At 40.5% G+C, this 23,538-nt stretch overlaps 1 protein-coding gene across 1 annotated transcript in view; it reads left to right on the forward strand.

The window, feature by feature from the left end:
- Window positions 1–15,224, forward strand: part of bnc2 (basonuclin 2) — a 120,725-nt gene extending 105,501 nt beyond the window's left edge. Inside the window, exons 5-7 of the mRNA XM_042346828.1 lie at window positions 777–848; window positions 9,693–9,719; window positions 14,567–15,224. Of these exons, the coding sequence (XP_042202762.1) occupies window positions 777–848; window positions 9,693–9,719; window positions 14,567–15,224 (757 nt within the window). The remainder of the gene's footprint in view (window positions 1–776; window positions 849–9,692; window positions 9,720–14,566) is intronic.
- The last annotated feature ends 8,314 nt before the right edge of the window (window positions 15,225–23,538 follow it).

The raw sequence follows: 23,538 nt of genomic DNA on the forward strand, positions 1-23,538 counted from the left end.
AAAACTTACTAGACATTTTTTTTCAAGTTGTAACAGCAGGGGAGTAATAATAATAATAATAATAACAATTGTTGCACTTGATATAGCACCTTTCACATTGGGAGGACACCTCAAAGTGCTTCACAGGATTCACTGTGAAGTGGAGTGGCTGTGTATTTGCGGGCGAATCTGGCTGCACAATTGCACCAAAACTAGAGGAGCAGTCCTGCCATAGTGACACCATCTTAAACATGGGCACATTGAGCTGAGTGTGTAACTTCAAACCCGACTCCACAGGGTCAGACAAGGCAGACACTGGAACCGGCTGAATTAGAGGAACAACATTTTATAAAGTGCAAAATTATTTTGTTCAAGTAACTGAAAGGGGTTTTCTCCTCCACAGCCCTTTCATGTGCTGGCATCATTCTCCAGACAAGTGGTGGCACAGAACTGCAAGCCATGAGCTCACAGCTCATGGCTGACATCCCAGAGCAGTTCTGAGTAACATTGCATTACAGAAGGTGCCGCCTTTCAGATGAGATGTTACCTGCTTGCCCAACTGCCTGTTCAGTTGGACATTAAAAGATCATGTAATTCTATTTGGAAAGATAAATATGGATGGAGCATTATATAAAACGCTGAAGCTACAAAGCCCCTTATATTGGAGCATGCATGGATCAGAATATGTTTGAATGTAATATATCTGCTTCTCCCACTGGAAACACAGAGAAAGTAGAGCAGGAGCTTTCTTGGTCGACGTGAATTGATTCCAGGTTGTCACCGCTTTCTCGTTCTAGCCTGTTTGTTTCTGCCACAACTGATCTCCATCAAGCACCACAGGAAACTCTCCTCTCTCAACTGCACTGCCGGTGATTACCGTAAAACACTTTTATCATCTAATACTAATCAGTTGCAAATGCAAAGCGCCTCTCACTGCACTTCGCAGAGACCCAGTCTCGCTATCACCTCACCTTTTGTGTTCTTCCCCCTTCCTCCCTCTTTTGCCTTTCCAAGTAGTGCAATAAGAATGTGAAGCAGTCTGCAGGATCCTGCTTGCTGGTGCCTGGCTTCGTACTTCATCATGCTGTTGCTTTGGTTTGTTGCATGAGGCAGCTCTCAAGTTTATTAATCAAGAAGCCCCCAGCCTGCCTGCACGTGGTGCTCACCCGCTGCACCAATGGCTTCTTCTTGCTGGGAAGCAGCTTTGTGGCATTTTAATGCACAATAATAATATTAATAATTCTTGCATTTGTTATAGGGCCTTCATGCCAGATGTCGTCTCGAATAAGCTGTAGACCAGAGCTGGAAAAGCAGAGGGGATGGGAGGAGAACAGGTGATAGGAAAGGACAAAGAAAGGTGGGAAAGATTGTGAAAAGATTTGCAGGTCAAGTCAGTCTGCTGGGGTATTAGGAGTGAGTGGAGCCTGGCGAGAATGGGCATGAGGAGGCTGGACCAGAAGAGAATAAAGGCTCCAAAGTTTTAGATAAGTTGCATTTGTTACATCAGGTCAACTGTTTACCTAGGAGTCAGTAGGAACATGGTTGTTAGTCAATTATTTTCAGAGGTTATAATCCCTCAAAAAAAATTTTACTCAATCCACAACTCTTTGTGGGACACTGCTGTGTGCAATTGGCTGCCCCATTTTGCCCACAAAATATACAGTTACTACACTTTGCAATATATTCTGTGAAGCACTCTAAGACGTCTCAACCAAATGCAAGGATTATTATTGTTATTATTAACTGCCTCGTGATATAAACGCAGCAATCGTTCATTTGCACTTACTGGCAGATTTGTAGCCTTTTTAGCAGTTAAGTTGTTTTGAGTGGAATTAATAATAATAATGATAATCCTCGATTTGATATAGCAGCTAATTTAATTTGAGATGCCAGATAATCCTGATAAAATAAAAACATGACATGCATTTTAGGAAATTTCTTCCAATTAAATAATCCCAACACAAAGAATCCTCAATCAAAGACATCTAAATCTGCTCATCTTTTAAAGTTAGTTCTTTTCCAACTTACTTATTAAATTAATTCAGGAAGCAGTTTTCCAATTACATGCTGCAGTTTGCCACATTTGCTGCATGCTATGTGAAGAACCAGCTGTTACCAGTACATTCAGTGAAAGATCTGCAAATTCTGGAGTGAAATTAGTAAATTAAGAAACACCTAATTTTAACACAAAACTACCTTTAATTGAAGGCCACTGTATGTGAATCAGGCCATCAAAATAATACTAATCCTTAGAATCCTTGCATTTGTTATAGCGCCTTATAATGTTATCGAGACATCTCAAAAATGCTTCATGTGATATACTGTAAGGTTGTGTGACTGTGTTTATTTTGTGGGTTAACGTGGCAGTTAATTTGTGTACAGCAATATTCCTAAGCACTATCTTATAAAATGAATGACCGATTTTATTTGGGCGGTGAGATTGTTTGACCAGGACAATGGGATAAATTCCCTTCCCTTATAAAACAAATGACAATTTTTTTTTGTCTCTTTGTAAACTATGATAACAACTTACACAAAGAGTTGTCACAAGCTCTCCTCACACTGCATGAGTGACTCTAGCATTGTAGCTTGACAAGACATGTGGCCACCAATGAGCCACAAACTCTCTTGGTCCTCTCTGTTTTCCCCGATAACGCACTATTGTATTACATTGATGATCTTCTCATGATCTTTAACCTGCAATAATAACAATAATCCTTACATTTGGCATAGCGTTCTTCATACCTGAGGATGTCTCAAAGCACTTCATAGGATATATTGTGAAGTCCAGTGACTGCGTGTTTTGTGGCTGAGTGAGTAGCATAGACACAGGTAGGACCCCCGCCTGAAGCATTTTTAATTTGCGCAATTAATTTCTGATACTTCTGGTTAGTGGAAGGAAACCCCACTTAAATTCCTCAATTGAGGATTTACATTAGAAATCTCTGTATTTTGGACCCCAAGTGTCTGGATTCAAGCTTGTAACATGCTTGAATGGGTTCAGGTAACATTAAAAGTGCAGAGAGTTGATTTTTGAGTAATTTCATGAATATAATACAGATGTATTACTATGTGAAAGCACTCTTCATTATGTATTATTCTTTATGACTGATACAGAGGTACTCATCATTTCTCCCAAATTGGTAGCAGAATCCAATGATAAATTTTCCAATAACATAGATTACATTAGTGCGCTATTGTACTACCTAATTCTGGCTGCAGTACCAAGAAGTCTCAAATGCGTTGTAAATTCCTATTGGTGCAGGCAGTCTGTAGCTCATTTGTAGTTATATACATTAAAGGTTGGGATGTGGGGTTGCTATTTTGCTGGTATCGTTGGTACACGGAACTCATTGCTGCCGTTTGCTCCGAGGAGTTGTTATAATTTCTTGTCGACAGTGGAGGACACTTTGCAGTGAAGAATCAGTACTTTGTTATCTTCGGCTCTTGGCTTTAGAGTAGCGACCGTGGGTGATGAGAAAAGCTTTCCTCTCTCTGACTATTATGTCCGTCCATAGAACAACCTCTCTAAAAGCAAACCTAATCTTTTGAGATACCCTCCCAATTTTCCTTGCAGCAAGTGTGTGATTTTAATCATGCATAACACCCATGAGGATAAACTGTTTTCAGATCACGAGTGGTTCCTGCAGGAGATGGGTTATGAAGGCTCTTTCACGAAATAAGTAACAAGAGAATTGTTTAATTTATGAGGCAATAGCTGCTCCCGCTGTCCTGAACCCTACAGAACAGTTCTGGAACCCCATCAACATGATTACAGCAACTTGCATTCGTAAAGTGCCTTTCACATAAAAATCTTGAAGCGCTTTACACGATGTAATTGATAAGAAATGAAGTGAAAGGTACAAGGGCAAATGTAGCAGTTAATCTGTAGCTGCAGCATTGCACAAACAATGAGATGAGCAGCCATTATTATTATTAATAATAATAATTCTGATATCTTGTATACAGACTTTCACGTTGGGAGGACAGCATAAAGTGCTTCACTATAAAGTGTTTTGTGGATGAACGTGGCAGCCAACTGCACACAACCAGTGAACGAGCAGTCTTATTTGGGGGATTTTTGGCCAGGACATGAGAGTAACACCCTTCTGTTTTTGAAGAGTGCCATGGGATTATTAATGTCCACCTGAACAGGTAAACGGGATCTCTGTTTATCATTTCAGTGAAGGACTTACAAAGAATTAGATTGAAATTGGGGATAAATTTGGATTCAGAGGGGAATATGAGGCAGGGTAACATAATACATAAATATATTGATATGAAATATATATTTAAATCTATAAATTTGCCTCTATTGCACAGTCATTACACTTTACAGTAAATCCTGTGAAGTGCTCTGAGACATCTCAACAATGTGATAAGGCTCTGTACTAAATGCAAGGATAATCTTAATTATTATTATAATATGTTGTGGCAGTGAAATTTAAAGGAATCACACGCTGGGATGTAAAATGCAGAGTCCCTAAAAGACTGGAAGCCTGATTTGAAACATTGAGTCCTGTTAGTAACCAGATGTGTGTCACTTCGACCCACGGGAACTGCACTCCAATGCTTCATAGCGTAACGACATCTGGCTACAGTGAGGATTCTATATTTATGAACATTTTGCAGGTCCTGTTACAAATACTGCATTTTTAGACCCCGGTGTCATTTCTACTGATCACAAAGAACACAGGCCTGACCTTCATGTTATCCAAACACACACCACAAAAAAAATTATCCCTGATCTATTTCTTGTTTCGACAGAAAATTTACCATCTATACTTAGATATTTTTTGCCGTTTACCTCGCACCTTCATTCACACATTACAATGGGTTTGGTAAACAAATGTCTCTTACCAAATTGAGAGAAGTGCGAGAATGATTAACGCTCCAGAGGTAGGCACATTAGTACATCCCTTCCTCTGCAAACTTTTCCACACACCTCAAGAGACCTGCCCCCCTCCTCCACCCCTTTCCTCTGACAAGAGGAGACTGTCAATTTTGTTTGCTGCCACATTACAGGCCTTGAGGGGATGCCTGACTGCGATGAAGGGAATGGTGTAGGCAGAGTAATTCACTGCGAATTGAGAAAAGAAGTCTAATTCTGATAAATGGTCGACCCCAATACATCCTACCTGTTATTATAACAGACATGCGGTATCTGCACAGTAAATTAGTTAAACCCCATAAGAGTTTTAGCAGTAGCTTATCTTCAAGTGAATAATTTGAGCGTAGAGGGAGTTGCACGCGTGACCAGTGTGAGCGATTCTTTTCACATTAAAGCAGCTTTAATTGACTGTTATTTTCCTCCTTAATTTATAGTAACAAGTATTTTTCTTTAGCTGGAAAGAAAGGGATTCTGCCTTCCAGCCATTTCTGTTTTGATTGCTTTATCAGTACAAAATATGCCTCTTGGACAGAATGAATAAACATATATAAATAAATCCAGTATTGGTTACCGTTGAGTGACTTTCAATGCAAGAAAATAATTTTAGCACATGCGTTGACCATGTAATTCCAGTACCGTAATATACAATAATATTCTGTATATAATACATACTTAGGAACGTGGAAATGAGTCAGACCACAAAATACATTTATAATTCACATGGCTACTCCCAAAGTATTTTCCTTAAATGATCCCACACTGCACTATTCCTACATTTCACCATCTTTAATATTCCTCATCTCCCATACATTACATGCTGACTGTGTAATCTCTATGTAATATAGAGACCAGTAATCCTTGTAAAATATACTGTCCCTTGTAATTGCTTTATAACATACTGTGCAGGTCCTATATAATATATAATGACTGTTAACCTGGAAATGATGTATTGCAACTGTATAATCCTTCAAAGGAAGCAACCATATTTAAGCGAGCAGAACTGCTTTAAAGAGAGTAGTGTAATTTCTTCCTAGATTTTTCTTTCTTTTACTTTACAAATCCTTCAATTATCCACAGCCACTCTTTGTCCTGGTGCTCTGTGCCCTGAATCCTGTGGCTGAGGTGTAGATATGTGACCTCCAAACCTGCTGGTCTTCAGTTAGCTACTGATGCCAGCCCATTAGTGGCTGCCCCCTATCCCAGTGTTTGAGTCTCTCCCCGGCTCTCGCTCAGTGAGCTCTCGTGCCAGCTTTGTATCAAGCACTTGGTGAAATGGGTGCTCAGATCTGCACTGTGCGACACTCAACAGTACTGTATCAAGACTCTGTGACCACTCTCCCTTTCGGCAGCCTTTCTTGTACTATACCCCCATTGAAGTACATTATATTTACAGTGACCTAAGCCAGGCTTATAGAGAGGTTCTGCATGATATATACAGCATAAGGGCATGATACAGAAAGTGATTTGCAATGAGTGTGTAGTGTAGGAAAAGACAGCAGGATAAATAAGCAGTGAGAAATTTGAGATTTAGTTTAGAGTACTTGTTAAAGGCCATCATATGCCCATGTGGAGGGAAGTGTAGCATAGTCTTGATTTTCCCAGAAGGAAGATAAGGGGGAGTGGGGGAAGCCAGGTCATTTAGGGTAATAGATTTGAACAGTCTAATTTGTAAAATCTGTCAGATAAAGGAGAATTTCAAGTACATTAATTGTTTTCTTACTGTTATCAACATTTTACAAAAGTCACTTGATACAGTAAATACAACATCAGCCTCAGAAATCTTAATAATAATAATTATTATTATTATATTATTATCATATCTTCAAGTCCAAGAGGATTCCTCTTCTCCAGGATTTCTGCATCGCAGGTTGAGGAATGGCCTCTGCCCACAGGCTGATTAATTGCGCACACCCTTGCTCTTTCCTACATAATGGTTTCTTTGAAATGGTTTCTTCTGGTACATTGAATTAGAAACTGTTGCAGCAAGGATTGAGGAGGAGTGTGTGTGCATTATATCCAGAATTGTCTTAACAGTGACAATCATTAGGAAATGACGCAAGATGAGAACTCGAAGCTCTGAAAGCCCAGGTGAGGCAAGAGAAGTCAGAATATACTCCAGTGTCTTGACACGATCTCCAATTAATGATGGCTGATACCATGTTTTAATATGTCAGGATATCACGTTTCTCACAAAACAACAACTTGCATTTATATAGCGCCCCACAGCTAGGAGCGCTTAACAAGTGGACCTGTTAGAAATGTCAATCTTGAAATATTTCTTCCAGTGAAATTTGATTATTTCCAGAACTAATAGTGACCTTGTAAACATGGCAGTAGCATCTGGTAACCAAGGTTTAAAATAAAGACAGTATGTTTTCGTTTATTTAGAGAATGTTCTGAATTAGCAAATGTTCCACAGCTCCATGCATTCGCTAATTCCACTTGATGATAATCAGCATTAGAAATGTCTCAGGAAATGGATTCTTGCAGCTGTTGCATGATAGAAAACATACAGAGTTGGAAAACTGGGAAAGGCATTCTGTACTCTGAAGGTCACAAATTAAAACCAGGCTGGAGATCGAGTCTACTCCATTTCACTGTATGGACTTTTTAGAAGCCAAAATGGCTACAGTCATTCTGCAGAAGCTGGTTTCTATCAAGTGTTTAATAAAAAAGGTATTTTCATTTATATGGATTGTTTTCTACTCCATGCATGGTCACACGTAATCAGTGGATTGCTGTAGCACCCGCTAGCCTCAACTTTTACTAATGCTTATGCTTCTTCACTGTTTTCAGAAGCTGTAATATGTTACACTTTGCATTTCAGTATTGCATGACCCAGGTTTGCAAAGCTCAACTTGGTCCAGCAGATGAATTTATCTCCTCGACATTGAACACCAGCTTGGCCTGGTCCAACCTGACTGCACACATGAACTATTGTGTTCTTCAGTGCTGATGTTTCATTCCGTGTGTGTTAAGCACATCATTGGAGATGATTCACCACTGGTAAATTTATGAAGTGTGGTGGTGTGAGTTTATAACTGGCTATCAATGTTTCATTGATGCTAATGGCAGTGCTTTCTTTAGGACAGTCTTCGGTGGGGTGACTTATGTACAGCAAGACTTCAGGAAGCACCGATGAGCCCAAGCCAGTCTGATTCAGCCCAACCGGCTGGTCTATCTCAGTGGTATAATGTTATGATCCTCATAGTGAAAAGGTGACATCGTTGACCTGTCCTTTTGCAATGCTCTACTTTGTACCCATCAGCCAAACCCTTTTTGTTTTACAAATTAGATTGTGGTCATCAACATGAGTAATGTCATTTTTAGGAATAGAAGATTTTGCACCCTGAATCAGCATTAACGACTCCCAATATCTCCAACATGGTCAGATGCAAAGCACAGCTGTATATACTGTGCTGCAAGTACATGCTTGGAACACAGCCTCAGAAACATTTTGGATGGCTGATTCAGTTAGACTATCAAAAGTTAGTTACCGTTCAAAATCCTCAACCTAAATGCCACCTCTGGGGGAGAAGGGAAGAGGAGGAAGAATAAGATAAGTTTTCTCGGATAAACGTTGAATGCTTTAAAGCAAGTGACAGGGGACTTACACTTTGCGGTAATTGTTGATCCCAAGCACCTCCTTTGGTTTTTGGCCTGCCCATCACTGGGTATTGGTTCAATTGTATCAGATGCTGCTTTCCACTTGCTAATCAGAGTGAATCCACATGACAAAAAGTTGACGTACACTGGCACTGAATTGGCAGGGTTCAGTTGATGTCCGTGTCTGAAGGAAAGTAGCATAGTGCTGATGTTACAAATGCAGATCAGGGAAGGTGGTGGGGACACAGTTCTCTTGTTTGCTAAGAATCTTGACAGGGTGGTCTAATATGCAGGAATTTGTGAAAGGATTCATGAATATTAGCATACTCTATAAATATCTCACACCAATCTGACCAAACTCTGCTTGGACTGGAATTTCATTTCCACAGGAGGCTCCCAGCAGGAAATTGGCTGAGATCCATGCCCAAGTGGAATTCAAGTGAGATGACACGAGACAGATCTGGGAATAGCTGCATTCTGAAAGCCTTTACAAATCCCCATATATTTGAACACCAGTATTGAGTGATCTTTTCTGCAGTCTCCTTGATGTTGGATTGCAATGGGTTGAAACTCCAATTGGCGTTGCATGTAGTGCCTTGATGAACGATTACAGTGGGGAACATCCGATTAGATAACGGCTGACAATGTGTAATGTCAACCTGAATTTCAGCTCGTAAACATTAAAACAAAAACGTAAACGGGATGGGGTTTATTGCAGCAACTGAAAGAGGAGCTCAGTTTTATTAGCTGTAATTCAGCTGTCGCACCCAAATTAAAGGCAATAATAATAATCCTTGCGTTTGATATAGGACCGTATCGCGTGTTCGAGATGTCTCAAAGCGCTTCACGGCATATACTGTAAAGTTAATTGACTATATATTTTGTGGGCAAACAAAATTATTTGAGTATTTGCTTCACAAATATTTTACAACCGGGTTTCCACTGGATGGGCATCCTTCCAAATCGGAATTGGCCTCATGGTTTTGTCAAACTGAGGGAGGGATCTGTGGGCGTTTCAGTATTCCTTGTTTTCTGTTGTGATGTTGTGTGATAACATGTTAACAATGTCCTCCCCTCATCAGGTGTAAGGCTTCCGATGGTGACGACACTATATAAGTTGTTTCTTCACTCATCTCCCGGTTTGTTGTGTGACTGAACGTTATTGAGCAGCTTTACTAATTTTTTCTTTCTTTTTTTTTATAATCCCATTTCTCAGGCACCTCATACACAGAATACCGCACAGGTATAACCATTTACTAATCTTACAAAGTAGTAGTAGTTTATCGTGAAATGACAGATGATGGTCAAATGCCCGCATACACATTATTGGTAAAGTACAGAGCTAAGTTAAAATCCTACATCGAACACTTATAGCTTTCAGTGGCATGAATTCTTAATGAGGTACAAGTGCTACCTAACAAATGGAGAGAATTATCTTCAAAGCGATATGCGGCTGTCTGATGTTAAAATAATGTTCACCTTTAGAAATGCTAATCCAATGTGTAAAATGCAGCTTATCTGTGATATCAAGAGGTTTGGAGACTGTGCTGAGGGAGCACTGATGTTCCACTGATTTGAAGGAAAGTCTATTATCGACACCAGTTTATTGAAGATTCCCGTATTTTCAGAGGCCAGCCCTTCCCAGTTCTGATGCATGTGCTGATGCGATCATTTTCCAACCAGAGAAACCACATGGGCTACACACACAGAGCGAATTTAAACTTATCTTTCTCAAAACGTCAGTATCGCTTTTCCTCCCCTTCATTTATTATCAGCTTGCAGGGTCAATTGCACAGTTTCAAAAAGCATTTAACAGTGAGCTGCACACACTTAATCTGAGTCAGGAGAAAAGTCCTCAGACAGTGAATTCCTGAATGAATTTTTGCCAAGTTTTAAAAACCTTGTTGGGGGGGCAAAGGGGTCAAATAACTGCAGACATTCTATTGGGACTGTCAAATTTAATTTTAATAGATTTTTCAGCTATTCTAATGTTGGTTGCAACAGGCTCAAAAGAAAAGGGATGTTTCTATTAGATAGCAACCATTTGCTGACCTGAGACACAAACTGAAGTTTCCTCAGAGCTACATTGTCTACATTGCATTTTTATTAACCTCCATCAGTGGTCTCTGATTCCATTGGTTTTATTAATTGATCTCCGTGTGTTTAGCTTAGATCACATCACCTTTTACCCTGCCTGCTGCAGACAGTTATCATATTGTCACACCTTCATATCTTGCATGTACACACATTAGTACTGTATCCCCTTGGTGTAAATCATTCTTTCCCAGGTACTTGAGACTCTGAGACTCCTTACCTTTCTCACAAGTGTTCCCTTCTCCTGATATTTACCAGCATTTAAAACCCAAACTTGGTGTTGTCTGACCACTTTTGTGACTGATCGCTAGCTTTTTTAAATCTTTGTGGTGTCCTGTACTATGGGGACTTTTAAGTTTTCAAGTTAAAGCACGGAATCATTTGTTCTGTTCCTCCCTGTTAAATGCTTACCAAGCAGCCTATTAAAATGCTGCAATAGGGTTTTCTTCTGTTTAATCATTAATTCCAGTGATTACCAACATCAAACTGATAACTTTGAGACCTGAGAGGTCTGTGAGTAAACCAAGGGCTAAGTTTTAAAAACAAACACTCGTACTGTTGCTGTCAGCAAGTAATGCCAAGAATGCTACTATAATCCTACTGCTCTCGTTTAAACGATCTTTGTGCCCACAAAGCCCTTCAATACTGAAATGAATTTGACTCTGAAAGTTCACACACACGAAGAAGGAATATCAGAATGCAAGCAGCATCAGGAAGTTAATGCGCTGATTTCCCAGTCAATCTCTATCAATGTAAAAATTGGCAAAACAGTTTAACTTGCTATTTAGGTTTCATGTGCATTAAGGACAAGAATCGTTTCAGTGGCATTTGTTCATCTCCCTGTGTCTTTCATGTCTTTTGTGTTGTTGAAAGCAGCACAAGGTTCCAGGGACAAAACCACATTCAGGAACAATAGAAACCAATAGAAAATAGGGCCTTTTATCTTCAAATGGAAAGCAAAGATTACACAGTTAAAATAGTAAAACCGATCTGAGGCTACATTCCCTTTGAACTTCATTGATTGTCACCTTTTGTGTGAGGGATTAATAATAATAAACCTTGCATATGATATAGTGCCTTATCATGTTGTTGAGATGCCTCAAAGCGCTTCACAGAATATATTATAAAGTATAGCGTACTGTGCATTTTGTGGGTGAAACTATGTCCAAGCCCGCATGTCTTCTGTCCATTGCTCCTGTGGCCAAACCAGACAGAGCTTAGTTCCCCAAGATTGGAAAGAGATTCAGAAATCTTCCTTCAAATTGCCTGTCCATCGTTGCTAAAACATAAGAGTGATTGTCTTTTGTTATTGTGCTTTTATCACACAATGCCTCTTCCTGAATATTTCTCTTGTGGGAAATAGCATTCTATCAGGGTGTAATGGGTGAAAACCTTCACCTGTCACTTTTTTAACTAAGTCAAGGTACCTCTGACTTGGGCCACAATGGTTACCATCTTCACTGACATTTTTGGGAAACCAATGTTTATTGAATGGGCCTCTGAAAATATTTGATTTGTTTTTGGTAGGAACTGTTTTTGTTAATGTACTGAGAAAGCTTTGAGATCTTTTTCCCTTCCTTAATCAGCTCCTGAATCCAGCACTAATGCAGAACTTAGTTTAGTTATTACATTTCACCTGCATCATTTAGACCGACTTGTTATAGTGTTCAAGAACATCAAATTGAGTAAACATCAACATAAATGTATTACAAAAAGTGGGCTGTGCTGCTGGAAAAGGAAAAGGGACATGTACAAGCAGAATACCATGGTTTAATAGTGCATTTCAGCACATCACTCAGCCAACCAGAATTGAAGACTGGGACAAGGTGTAATCTAATTCAAATATCATTTGGAATCTGACCTGCAAAGAGCTTCAGGAAGTATCAATCCCGCCTTTAGATTGTAGGGGTCTATCTTCAGCAACCCACCCAGAGATGTCACCATGCGATTTTTGTAATGATGGTACAGTAATTATCTTAAAGGAAATCACAATATTCCAGTAATTGCCAATGTCTACCACCAGCCTCTCATTCCCCTGTGAAGGTCTCTAAATACAATATAAGAACACATGTAGGATCAGTTTTAATGATAAGTAGGTCACATCTAGCGCACCAACACAATATCTTTTCAAAGCCAGAAAAGGACTGTATTATGCTAACTAATGCAGTTCTCTCTCTCTTGTTAGAGTCAATGCATCTGTGTTGTTCTTAAAACCTCATATGCAATAAAGATGCATGTGACACCTTCTCCTGACTGTTGTTAAATGTTAAACACTGTTACATGAGACTCAATGGGATATTTTTACATCCAGGATAAGACTCACTTAGGATTGCATTACCAGGCTGTATTTCAGTCAAAGAGGATCAGGTGAATTCATAAACATAAGAGCAGAGCATCAACCAAACCTTAAGACCCAGCTTGTTTCCACCTTTATTTCCATTACAATATTTTACATACCCTTACATTTTTTGAATATCTTTTGCTGGGATATTTTGGCTGAATTACTGGTCCCTAAGCTTATTGGGCTGCAGGAAAGGTGATTGGTGAGTGTAGATTAAAGTACTCCAGATCATTGTATTTTATATAAAGATTTCAATCAGATTTTGAGCCATTCATAGCTTTCTACATCAAACATCCTGCTTAACTACCGCCTGCAAACTTCCACAGCATGCAGCATATGACTCACTTAGTAAATTGCCTCACACTGATTCACCAAAGCAATCATGCATCTGTGCTACACACAGTTGTGGAGTCCTGTAGCTTAGTGGTTAGAGCACTGGCCTCGCAAGCGAGAGGACCTGGGTCTGAGTCCCAGCAGGGCGAAACATTGGGCAAGTTTCCTTACTCCACATGCCTCTGTGTACCGAGCAATAAATAGGAACCCAGTTGTTAGTCAGTTGGTGGATCGCTTTTCTGTAGGTAATAATCCCTTCAAAAAATAATAATAATAAATTTTGGTCACTCAATCCACAACTGTTTGTGGAACACTGCTGTGTGCAACTGGCTGCCACATTTCACCCACAAAATATACAGTCAATTAACTTTACAGTGTATTCTGTGAAGTGCTTTGAGATGTCTCGAAGACATGATAAGGCGCTATATCAAATGCAAGGATTATTATTATTATTTATAGTTAATGGTTAAGCAAGTCAAAAATACAATTCAATAAAACAATCGAGCGTTATTGAACTATCAACCAAAGAAGCAAAAGCTAAGATCAACCAAACTCCATAGCGATTGAACTGCCTTCTAACATATAACAGAACACAGGGGAACATATAAAAGAAGGTGGGGAAGGGGTCGGAGAGGAACTATTTTCCTTTGCTCAGACTCTCAATACAGTTGCGTGTACAGAATTGTGTGTGATAACCAAGAAAGAGCTAGAGAACAGCTCAGCTGTGTTCTGTAAATTCAATTGGGATAACCTCATGATTTCACAAGAGAGTTTTGGGTGAAGAAGACCTTTGACTTGAACACATGTCAACCTTACCATCTTCCCATTTAACTGTGACATGAGGAACACATTTTTATTTAACTCTTAACTCTTACTATGTTAGAATATGAACTTCATACACAAACTAAAATCTGACCCTCTTTAGACCGTATTTGTACATGATAACTGGCTGAAACTTAGAGTATTAGGTGACCGCCCCCCAACCCCCCACCCTCTAAAAGCTGTACCAAGGCTGTATTTGAGCAACTCTTGGATTAGCACATGTTGACGTGTCACCTTTTCCTGTAGGGAAATGTCTCTCCTCCATTCCAAACCTCATAGCAGCTTAAGCAAGAGTTTGTAATGTCAGATAAATAAAATTGGCAGCCAATTTTCCCCTGTTCTTAAAATCAATTAAAAGTCATTCCAATACTCCAATAACTAGGTAAAAGGTCAGTGGAGTCTTCAGTGCATTTCTCACCGTTTGCGCTGTTTCAAAACCCTGATGTTTATTGTAATGTTGATGTTAATGCTGAACGGGTTCCTTCTTTTGCTCCTTCCAGGCACAGCGCAAATATAAACCTGCACCGCAAGCTGCTGACCAAAGAACTGGATGACATGGGAATGGATCCAGCTCTGCCATTGGCCAAGGACCTCCGTGAAGAATTCTTGGCAAAGATCTACAGCGGGCAACATGGAATAGGGCTGGACATGAGGGACGAAGCCAGCTCACCAGCCGGAACAGAAGACTCCCACACCAATGGGTACGGAAGGGGGACCGCAGATGACTACATGGTCTTGGACCTCAGCACCACCTCCAGTATCCAGTCTGGCAGCAGTGTCCACTCATCACGGGAGTCGGAAGCCGGGAGCGATGAGGGAATCCTGCTGGACGATATTGACGGTGCCAGCGACAGTGGAGAATCCATTCACAGGGCAGAGGGCCAATTCCGGGGAGCCGGCTCCAGCAGCGAGATCCTAGAGCCTTCCATACTGCAATCGGCGTCAACTAGCAACGGCGGGATCATGTGCATCATCTGCCATAAAATGTACAGCAACAAGGGGACTCTGAGGGTGCATTACAAGACCGTGCACCTCCGCGAAATGCACAAGTGCAAGGTACCCGGCTGCAACATGATGTTCTCCTCCCTGCGTAGCCGGAACCGGCACAGCCAGAACCCTAACCTACACAAAAACATTCCCTTTGCCTCCTTAGAATAAAGCAGACCTTGACTCCAGGTGGCCCTGACCTTTGAAAACTGCTTGTCTTTTTGACATCAGGTGCTTTCAATGCAGTTTTGCCCTTCAACCTGGGGTTGGACACAGGGAGCAATTGTTTCCACTCGGTAAATTCCCCCCCCTCCTCCCCCACTTCTCTCCCACACCACCCCAGCTCTTGTTGAAATTGCTCATGCTTAATTCATCTCCAAAGAGACAGTTTGAACTATTTGTGACTGTTGCCTGCGAAAAAAAAAGTACCTTCTTGTTGTCTTTGTGTACTTACTACTAGTCAGCTTTTGAAAGAAACTTCGATTAAGCATGGCAGCTTATTTTGTAAATACTGTGCCCTTGAAAGGCCAATGTGTAAATCTATTGTGTGGTGATGCTGATGAGCCTAGCTGTGCTTTTTGTAATATTTGAGATTGTTAAACATTTGGCTGAAGTTGGCCAACACAGAAGTCCTGAGGTAAAACTCATACCTCTTCCCCCTTTGGTTATTCGTATAGCTACGAACCATGGTTGCTATCAGTGAATTTCTGGCCCACAGACACTGTGTGTAACTAGCACCATTTCACAGCCTTGTCCTTTACTTCTAAAGTATCAGTCATCCAAACCCAGTCAGCTTCTTCACAGTCACCAGTTGGCTGTTCATAAACTGCAGTAGATGGCCCTGACTGTGTATTTTGTAGGCAAATATGACAGCCAATTTGCACACATCAATATCCTACAAATAGCCTTGAAGTGAATGACCATTTTTATCTGAGGGAATTATTGGCCAGGACACCAAGAGATGTCAGGATGCCAGAATTATTTCTATTTTTAAATAGTGCCATGGGATCCTCAATATCCACCTGAACAAGCAGGTGTGACCTCAGCTTAGTGTCTCATCTGAAGGACGACACCTGTCACAAGAGAGCATACCTCCAGCGTTCCACTGGAGTGTCAGCCTAGACTTGTTGGCACAGACAGGGTGGGCCAAATGGCCTTCTTCTGTGCCATATAATGTTATGGTTCTATGGTAATAAATGAGCTCAAAGTCACAGCATGCAGCTTGAAACCAAATCCTTCTGAATCTGAAATGAAAATCCTACCAAGTGAGCCAGGCTGAGAACCGGCTTCATCTGAATCAGAGGGAGACAGAATAAACCCTCTATTGTGGTTCATGAGCCAACTGAAATGGTTATTGCCTCTGATAGAGGGGCATTTCACATCCTGCGGGTTCCCCTTCCTTCTACTGGCTTAGAAAGATGGATTGTACCATCATGGCTAATGCCAGCTGTGGTTCATCTCCCCCTTTAATTAATCCCACTTCTTCGCTAAAGGTGATGACTCTTGCTTGGGTCATGGTTGTATGTTCAGCACTAAAGTGTCCATTTTACACAGGCCAGCCATGACAGTGAGCGTTGGCTGACTGCGCAAACATAGGGGAGCATCACAGGTAAACGATAGCGTGGCCACATGACAAGGAATTTTGAAGGTCAGCAGTAGTGAGCGTAGCTCGAGTCTCCCCTTATTTCTCACTCACCCCCGAGTTAGCTCCCAGAGGCCCGCAGCAATCAACACCTCTAATGTTGCCCAGCCGGCCAATTGGAGGAAGCCTGTTACTGTGACAAGGAATTTCATCCCCATCTCAGATAGAATTCCCTCAGAACCCAACCCCTCCGAAACATTAGCGAGTTACCTTTTTAACAATTTTTATCGGTCTTCGAAATAGATGACCCAGGTTCCATCCATAACCGTAGTATTCCAACAGCTATAAGCGCTTTGGGATGTCCTCCCGACGTGAAAAGCGCTATATCAAATGCAAGGATTATTATTATTATTATTATGATTGTGAGCACTTGATGGCTGGTATCTGAATAATACACACACACACATAAGTTACAAAAAAAATCAAACACTGTAAATCATTTTAGTAACCCGTGCATTTGTCCTGCTTCATCTCGGGAGTATCATTTTACATTTGTTATCTGTGGCATTAAATAATTATTTTATACATATTTAAAAAAAGAGGAGTACCAAATTGAAGAAAGGCCAGTTGATTTTCCGACTGATGAGGAGTAGAAATCTAAAGCAGATTCCCAAGTCCAGCTTCTCATTCTACAGGCATCTAGGTGTGTGGGGGGGTTGGTTAGAAGAAGAAAGAAGGCTGCTGATTTTGACAGACACAAACATCTAAAAAGAGCATTTTCAAATTCCACTCCCCAGACCTAATATGGACAAATCCAAGGCATAGATACGGGAAAAGCAATCACAGGCAGATCAATTGAAAGCATCAACATGATTGCAGAACCTAGAGAGGACTGAGGAAAGGGCAGGCAAATGGGACAGAACAGATTGCTCTTAAAAGAATCAGCACCAACATAATGGGCTGAATGGCTTTCTTCTGTGCTGTAAAATTCTACGGTTCTAACTTTCTGTGTGATCCAACTTCAGTGAACTTTTGTTCTTTACAGACTCCAAAAATGGGAAAGCGAGGCTATTGGCTCATCTGTGTTACACTATTGAATGGTTGTTAGTTTTTATTTTAGTTCACAGTCTATCTTGTCGGGGACTTCCTGTCAGCAAAGGAGGCTGTGAAGAGAAAGCGAAGTGTGCCGGGCGGTTTGGTTCATTTTTGTTAGCTTTAATGAGCTCTGGCCTTTTTTTTTCTCTTTTTTTTCTTTTTCGAATTTAGGAAAAAAAATGAAACACAGCTTGTTTAACTATCTGCTAGAAATAGCAACGGAAAGGGTGCTGGCATGCTGCAGCTCCCGGTCGGAAAATAAATAGTGTGTCTCTAGTACTAGTACATGAATCCAGTCATGCACTTTTCAACACTACGTGGTGATGTATGTTATTGCTATATCATTTTATACACTCTTTTTCTTAACGACCATCATCACCCTTTTAAAAAAGGCAATCCACTACAGGAGGCCGCCCAGTTCCACAAAGACAGACTGTCCCTGCTGTGGCCGGCTCATACTCCAGCGGAAAGCAATGCCAATGAAGCTGAAGTATTACTTATTTGCAACCTTTAAAAAAAAAGAAAAAAAACCTGCTGACTTTGCACAAGTTATGTGAGAGGAGGAAAAAAAGGAGGTCTTAAGCTGTAACTCGATCCAGTTTTTTTTTAGGGTTTTTTTTCCTTCCTCACCAGGAAATAGCTCTTCAAAAATACAGGCCCAACAACAAATATCTGGCCAAAAATGCAAATAAATGAAAGTATTCTAAATCATTCAGATGTTGAATGTATGTACCCAAGTACTCAACAGCCTGCAAACCGAAATGTTTTGCACTACATTATGTTTGAAATACACAACACATCTTTTGGGTGATATGACAAGCAGTTATCAGTCGTTTTCCAGCAAAGGATTAGGCAGAGTTTTCCGATTACATTATACAAGGAGCAGGTCAAAGAAAACAGTGGGTTCTCACGGAAGCCATGTGAAAATGTGTTCCATTGAGCAGCATGTTACAAAGAGTGTTCTTCTTCCCATTTCTTTCTCAAATGAGCCATTTTTTACGATGAAGCTTGTGGTGAACCACAGAATGTCACTGAGTTGCGGATTGGAATCTGTATTAGGTGAAACGCTTTGAAACCTACGCTTCCCAGAACCAAAGTTTTTTTTTAAGAAAGTGTCTTCATTCAGAAAAGGAGCTTCCTATTCCCTTTTGTCAGATGGTGAAAGTTTAATAATACGAGATACGGTAGGCAAGCGGGGAATGGCCTTTTTTCAAAGGAACATGTAAGCACTTCTTTCTTCATGATATTTTTGACTTGTCGAGTCCTGGTACTTTCTAAATTTATCATTTTTTAAAAACGAGTCAATCATTCCTTTTCAAAATTCAGATATATAAACGTGGCCATTGAGCACCTAGTTTGAATAAACAAGGTGACCTTTAGCATTACAGCAGACAAATATAACTTCTAATAGATAGAAGGCTGCAAGTGATGGTGGAAGGACACACCCATCATGAGAACCATTTGACTTGGCTATTCATGCCTAGGGCAGCAGATAGAATGACACTGTAGGGGGGAGAGAGCCTTTGAACTAATAACCTAAGAATAGCTGTCCCATTTCAGGGGGTTTTGGTACAAATCTGACTAACGCTCAGAGAGTTAAGAATTTTAGTCTTAGTAAATAGCATGTACTCTTCTCAGTCTTAAAATAATGATTCAAATAATTCTGGTCAAGCTTCCTTCCGATCCCACATAGGAGATGTTTGAGTTTTTTTTACATGAATCGGAAAAGAAGCCGTATATTCTATCTTGAAAGTAAAAGGAAATTAGGGAGGGGGTTGGGGGTGGGGCATAGCACCAGAATCAGGAGCACTTATTGACTGAGAAATTCTGTGCACAATGATGAGGGCCAGTATTACCCACAGACAATAAAGAACATTTACACCTGTGATTGAATTAAACTTTCCACAACTGGTGAGAACGATGCGGTCAGTGAGATTTCCTCCCCCACCCCCCCCCACCCCCCCACCCCCCCGAGAAAATAATCTTTTTGTTATGATAATATGAACCTATTAAACATGTCCTATGAGTTCCTGAATCACGTTGACTGCATTAACTACCACATAGTATTGTATGAAGACTGACTTTCATTAGGGCTTTGCCTGCAGCCAAACAATTTGTGTGTATATGTACGTCTGATAGAATCATTGTCAAGTGCATTTTGTCTCAAACAAGGTGAAATTCAGCAACACTAATGTATTGTCTTTCTTAAACACTTGTCAGCCAGAGATTATTTCTCAAGTTTGTTCCTTTTAGAATTTTTTTCTATTCCCTGTGTAGAAAAAAAATCAGTTAATATTTCTCTGGTGTTTCATTTTGGTGCTCGGGTTATGTGCTGTTTTTTTTTAAAAAAAATTACTTCTGTGCATTTTTTAAAATTGTATTTGCACAAATATCTTTAACTTTGGTCGATTTTTGCCAAATGAGACTGTGGACTTGCAATCTTTTGCTTTAGTCAACTGATACCTTGCAGTATTGTGTATTTTTCCAAACCAAGTGGCTGCCTCTGGAAAAATCTAGCGTTTATACATATATATATATTAAAAAATACACAGACATATGCTGTAATGAGGAAGAGCAGTCATTTAATGTGTATTGAATGAGAACAAATTCAGAACAAACTGGGGAATATGAAGCTTGAACTGGTGAGAGTTGGAGGCACTTAGTATTTCCCGTCATCTAGTCCCGGTTCTAATTACTCACTTGTCACTTTATCACCTTCAAAGATGTGAATGTAGATGGCAAGATTTTGACACATATAATAACCCTCTTCTCTTCCCCCTCTCCCCCTCCAGCTCTTCTCTGTATGTATTCTGCGAGTCCTATAGGGATGCAGACTAATAGTGTACACTTAAGTTCACCATGCGGCCATCAAGTATAAGAGGATGTGTAATTGCCTGTTTATCGTATGTGAAGGGAAAATTGAGTACAGTAACTCAGCCTGTCCCTGAAGTTCACTGATGCATGCATCTGCAATGCAGTGAGAGATCGGAGGTCCCAGCTCGAAGTTTGGGAGCCTGTCTCTCTGCAACCCAGGACTGCCAGAGCTGCTTTTGGCTGATAGCAGACAGACAGTAATAAGATGACTTGTTAGCCAAGGCTCAGCTGAGAGATGCTGTGCCTGACAGCCCTTGTCTAGGCTTTAAAGCTGCAGTGGATTAGAGTTCAGAATTGTAGCACATTCAGACCTGACGGGTACAGGGTAGAGAACGGTAGATAGTTCATTCCAAAGTGACATTTCTTGCTTGACGCCACTTACATGTGCAAGGCAGGCGCGATGGAGGCAAGGTGCCAGAATTGTTCCACACGATACGTGACTAACACTTTGGTGTTGTGTGATAGCCTGAGAAAACAGCAGTGTGAATGTGAGGCTTTTTTATAAACAGAAGGGAACAGGGAGGTTGAGCCTGAAAATTGCAAGTTTATGGAACCTAGTGTTGTGATCAATGAAGGGCAGCCACTGCCAGGATCGCTCTGCGGTCAGTGTTAATGTGCCAGCTGATTTGGTGCTACTGGCAATTCAGTATCCACCCACTGTCTAGCAGTGAGGACATTCCTGGCATCACACAGCTATCTGTGAGAGTGTGGGGAATCACTGCACTTTCATTTCAAAGCTTGCAATTTGACTTCAACTAATTTCACAACCAGAATTGGTTTCATAACTTGGTTGTAGCTGGTGTAATGGAGAAGTGCATTCATAGAGGGAATAAGAGACGGTTCTTAATATAGGTATAGTTACAGAGTAAACATTCCCCACATAAACACTACCTGGAGAGTGAGCTTTGCTGCTGATGTCCTGCAAACACATCTTTGAGGTGGGAAACTGACAAGCCTCTGACTCCCAGATCCCAAATAAGCAGGAGCCCCCCTAAACAAATGGTATCAAGAGTTCACTCATTGCTAACATTTTTGTTCCATTACCTTTAAATTATTCACTGTGAGGCATTGCGAATACCTTTCAGAAATGTTATTTTTTTTCCCTCTCTCGTGTACAGCAACTCTCCCAACAAATACCAAACTTCTTAAAACATGGTTCGGTATTTTTGTTTTTGCTAAACTTAACTAAAAAAATTAAAAGGACTGCTAATAACTTATAAATCTGTATTCTACACGTTGTAGTATTAAGTGTTTATCAGATATATTATACAACTATGAAATCTAGTGCAATTATTTTAGATAAATAATTGGTTTATGTACTTTCTGGAAAAAAATAATTCCCCGGATGATGTGCTAAGAGATTGGACCAGCTGTGACAGCAGTGCAGAGCTTGGGGTTACACATTCTTTCAAGTTTTACCTTTCTTCTGCAGTTTTACACACACGCAGGCTGGCGGTGTGAATGAAATGTCAATGCTTCTGTTGGCTTGCAAGTTAAGAATTGTTACAGCTTTTAAAATTTCAATAAGTCCCATTGCACCCTGTCCGACAGTTTTCCAATTGTATAATTCTCTTTTTTATTATTGTTATTAATAATTATTATTTTTCAGTTCATTTGCTTCTTTGTATGTGAAAGTTAATGCACTGCTATAATGCTTGTGTAGCCACAGTATGCACTACAACGTATAGCTGTACCTGGGGATTTGAAAAGCCTGCTTCACTTTGATCTAATAATCATGACATTGGTAGTTTCATAAATACTGTATGTACTGAAAAAATGTTTTTTTCATTTAGTAGTTCAGAGGGAAAAAAAAGTCTTTTTATTTGAAATTGTTTTCCTTGTACTTTCTGTACTATATACTGTCTCTGGTTTTTTGCATAAAATGCATAAGGGTTTGGGATGTAAATGGAATTTTATTCATATTTTGTCCAAATACCTCTTGTAATTTGTATCAGAATTCTTGTACAATTTTTATATTAAAGATTTATCAGTCACTGGCAAATGTCTCCCTTTCCTTTTTTTAAAAACAAAAAGAAAATCCTCCCATATTGCATCTGGCTCAGGTGCCCTGTTTAGAGTTGATGCTTTACATTTCCTCAGAACACATGCTTTGCTGAAGTCTACATATGTTACAGATTCACAGGCTTAGATATCATCAGCGACTCTTGAGCCGAAATGAAAGTGATGGAGAAGTGTTTCATGTTACATATGCTGAATTTAGGTAACTTTTGTCATTGACTGCAGAAGAGACTTTGACAGATACCCTCACACTGTGGAATCCACAGTATTTGATTTACTTTTTTGTAAACCAAATACTAGTACAGTACTGGTACACAGTATTTGGTGTACCATGGTTCAGATCTTATCTCTCACACCGTTTCCAATTTGTCTCCGCCAACAGTCTCTCTTCCAGCCCCTGCACAGTCTTGTGCGGTGTTCCTCAAGCCTATGTCCTTGGTCCCCTCCTCTTCAACGTCTACATGCTCACCCTTGATGACATCATCCGTAGACTTCCACACGTAGGCGGATGACACCCAACTGTATCTGCCTCCACCCTTGATTCCAGGACAACCTATGCCCTGACAGAGTGTCTGTCAACCATCGAGTCCTGGATGAGAGCCAACTTTGTACAGTTGAATGTCAGCAAGACCGAGGCTCTACTGATTGGCTTGCGCTAGCGTCTCTGCACCTCAGGCCCTGACAGCATCAGCATCCATGGACGCACACTCCACCTCACCAAGCCAGTCAGGAACCTGGGTGTCTTGTTCGACCCTCAACTGTCCTTTCTCCCCCATATCCGTGCCATGACCCGCTCTGCGTTCCCCCATCTCTGCAACATTGCCCGACTCCGCCACTGCCTCACCCCTCAGGCCACACTCGTCACCTCAAGGCTCGACTACGGAAACTCCCTCCTTATCGGCCTCACCAACTCTT

Source organism: Callorhinchus milii, unplaced genomic scaffold, assembly GCF_018977255.1.
Source record: "Callorhinchus milii isolate IMCB2004 unplaced genomic scaffold, IMCB_Cmil_1.0 Scaffold1, whole genome shotgun sequence".
Classification (NCBI taxonomy): Eukaryota; Metazoa; Chordata; class Chondrichthyes; order Chimaeriformes; family Callorhinchidae; genus Callorhinchus; species Callorhinchus milii.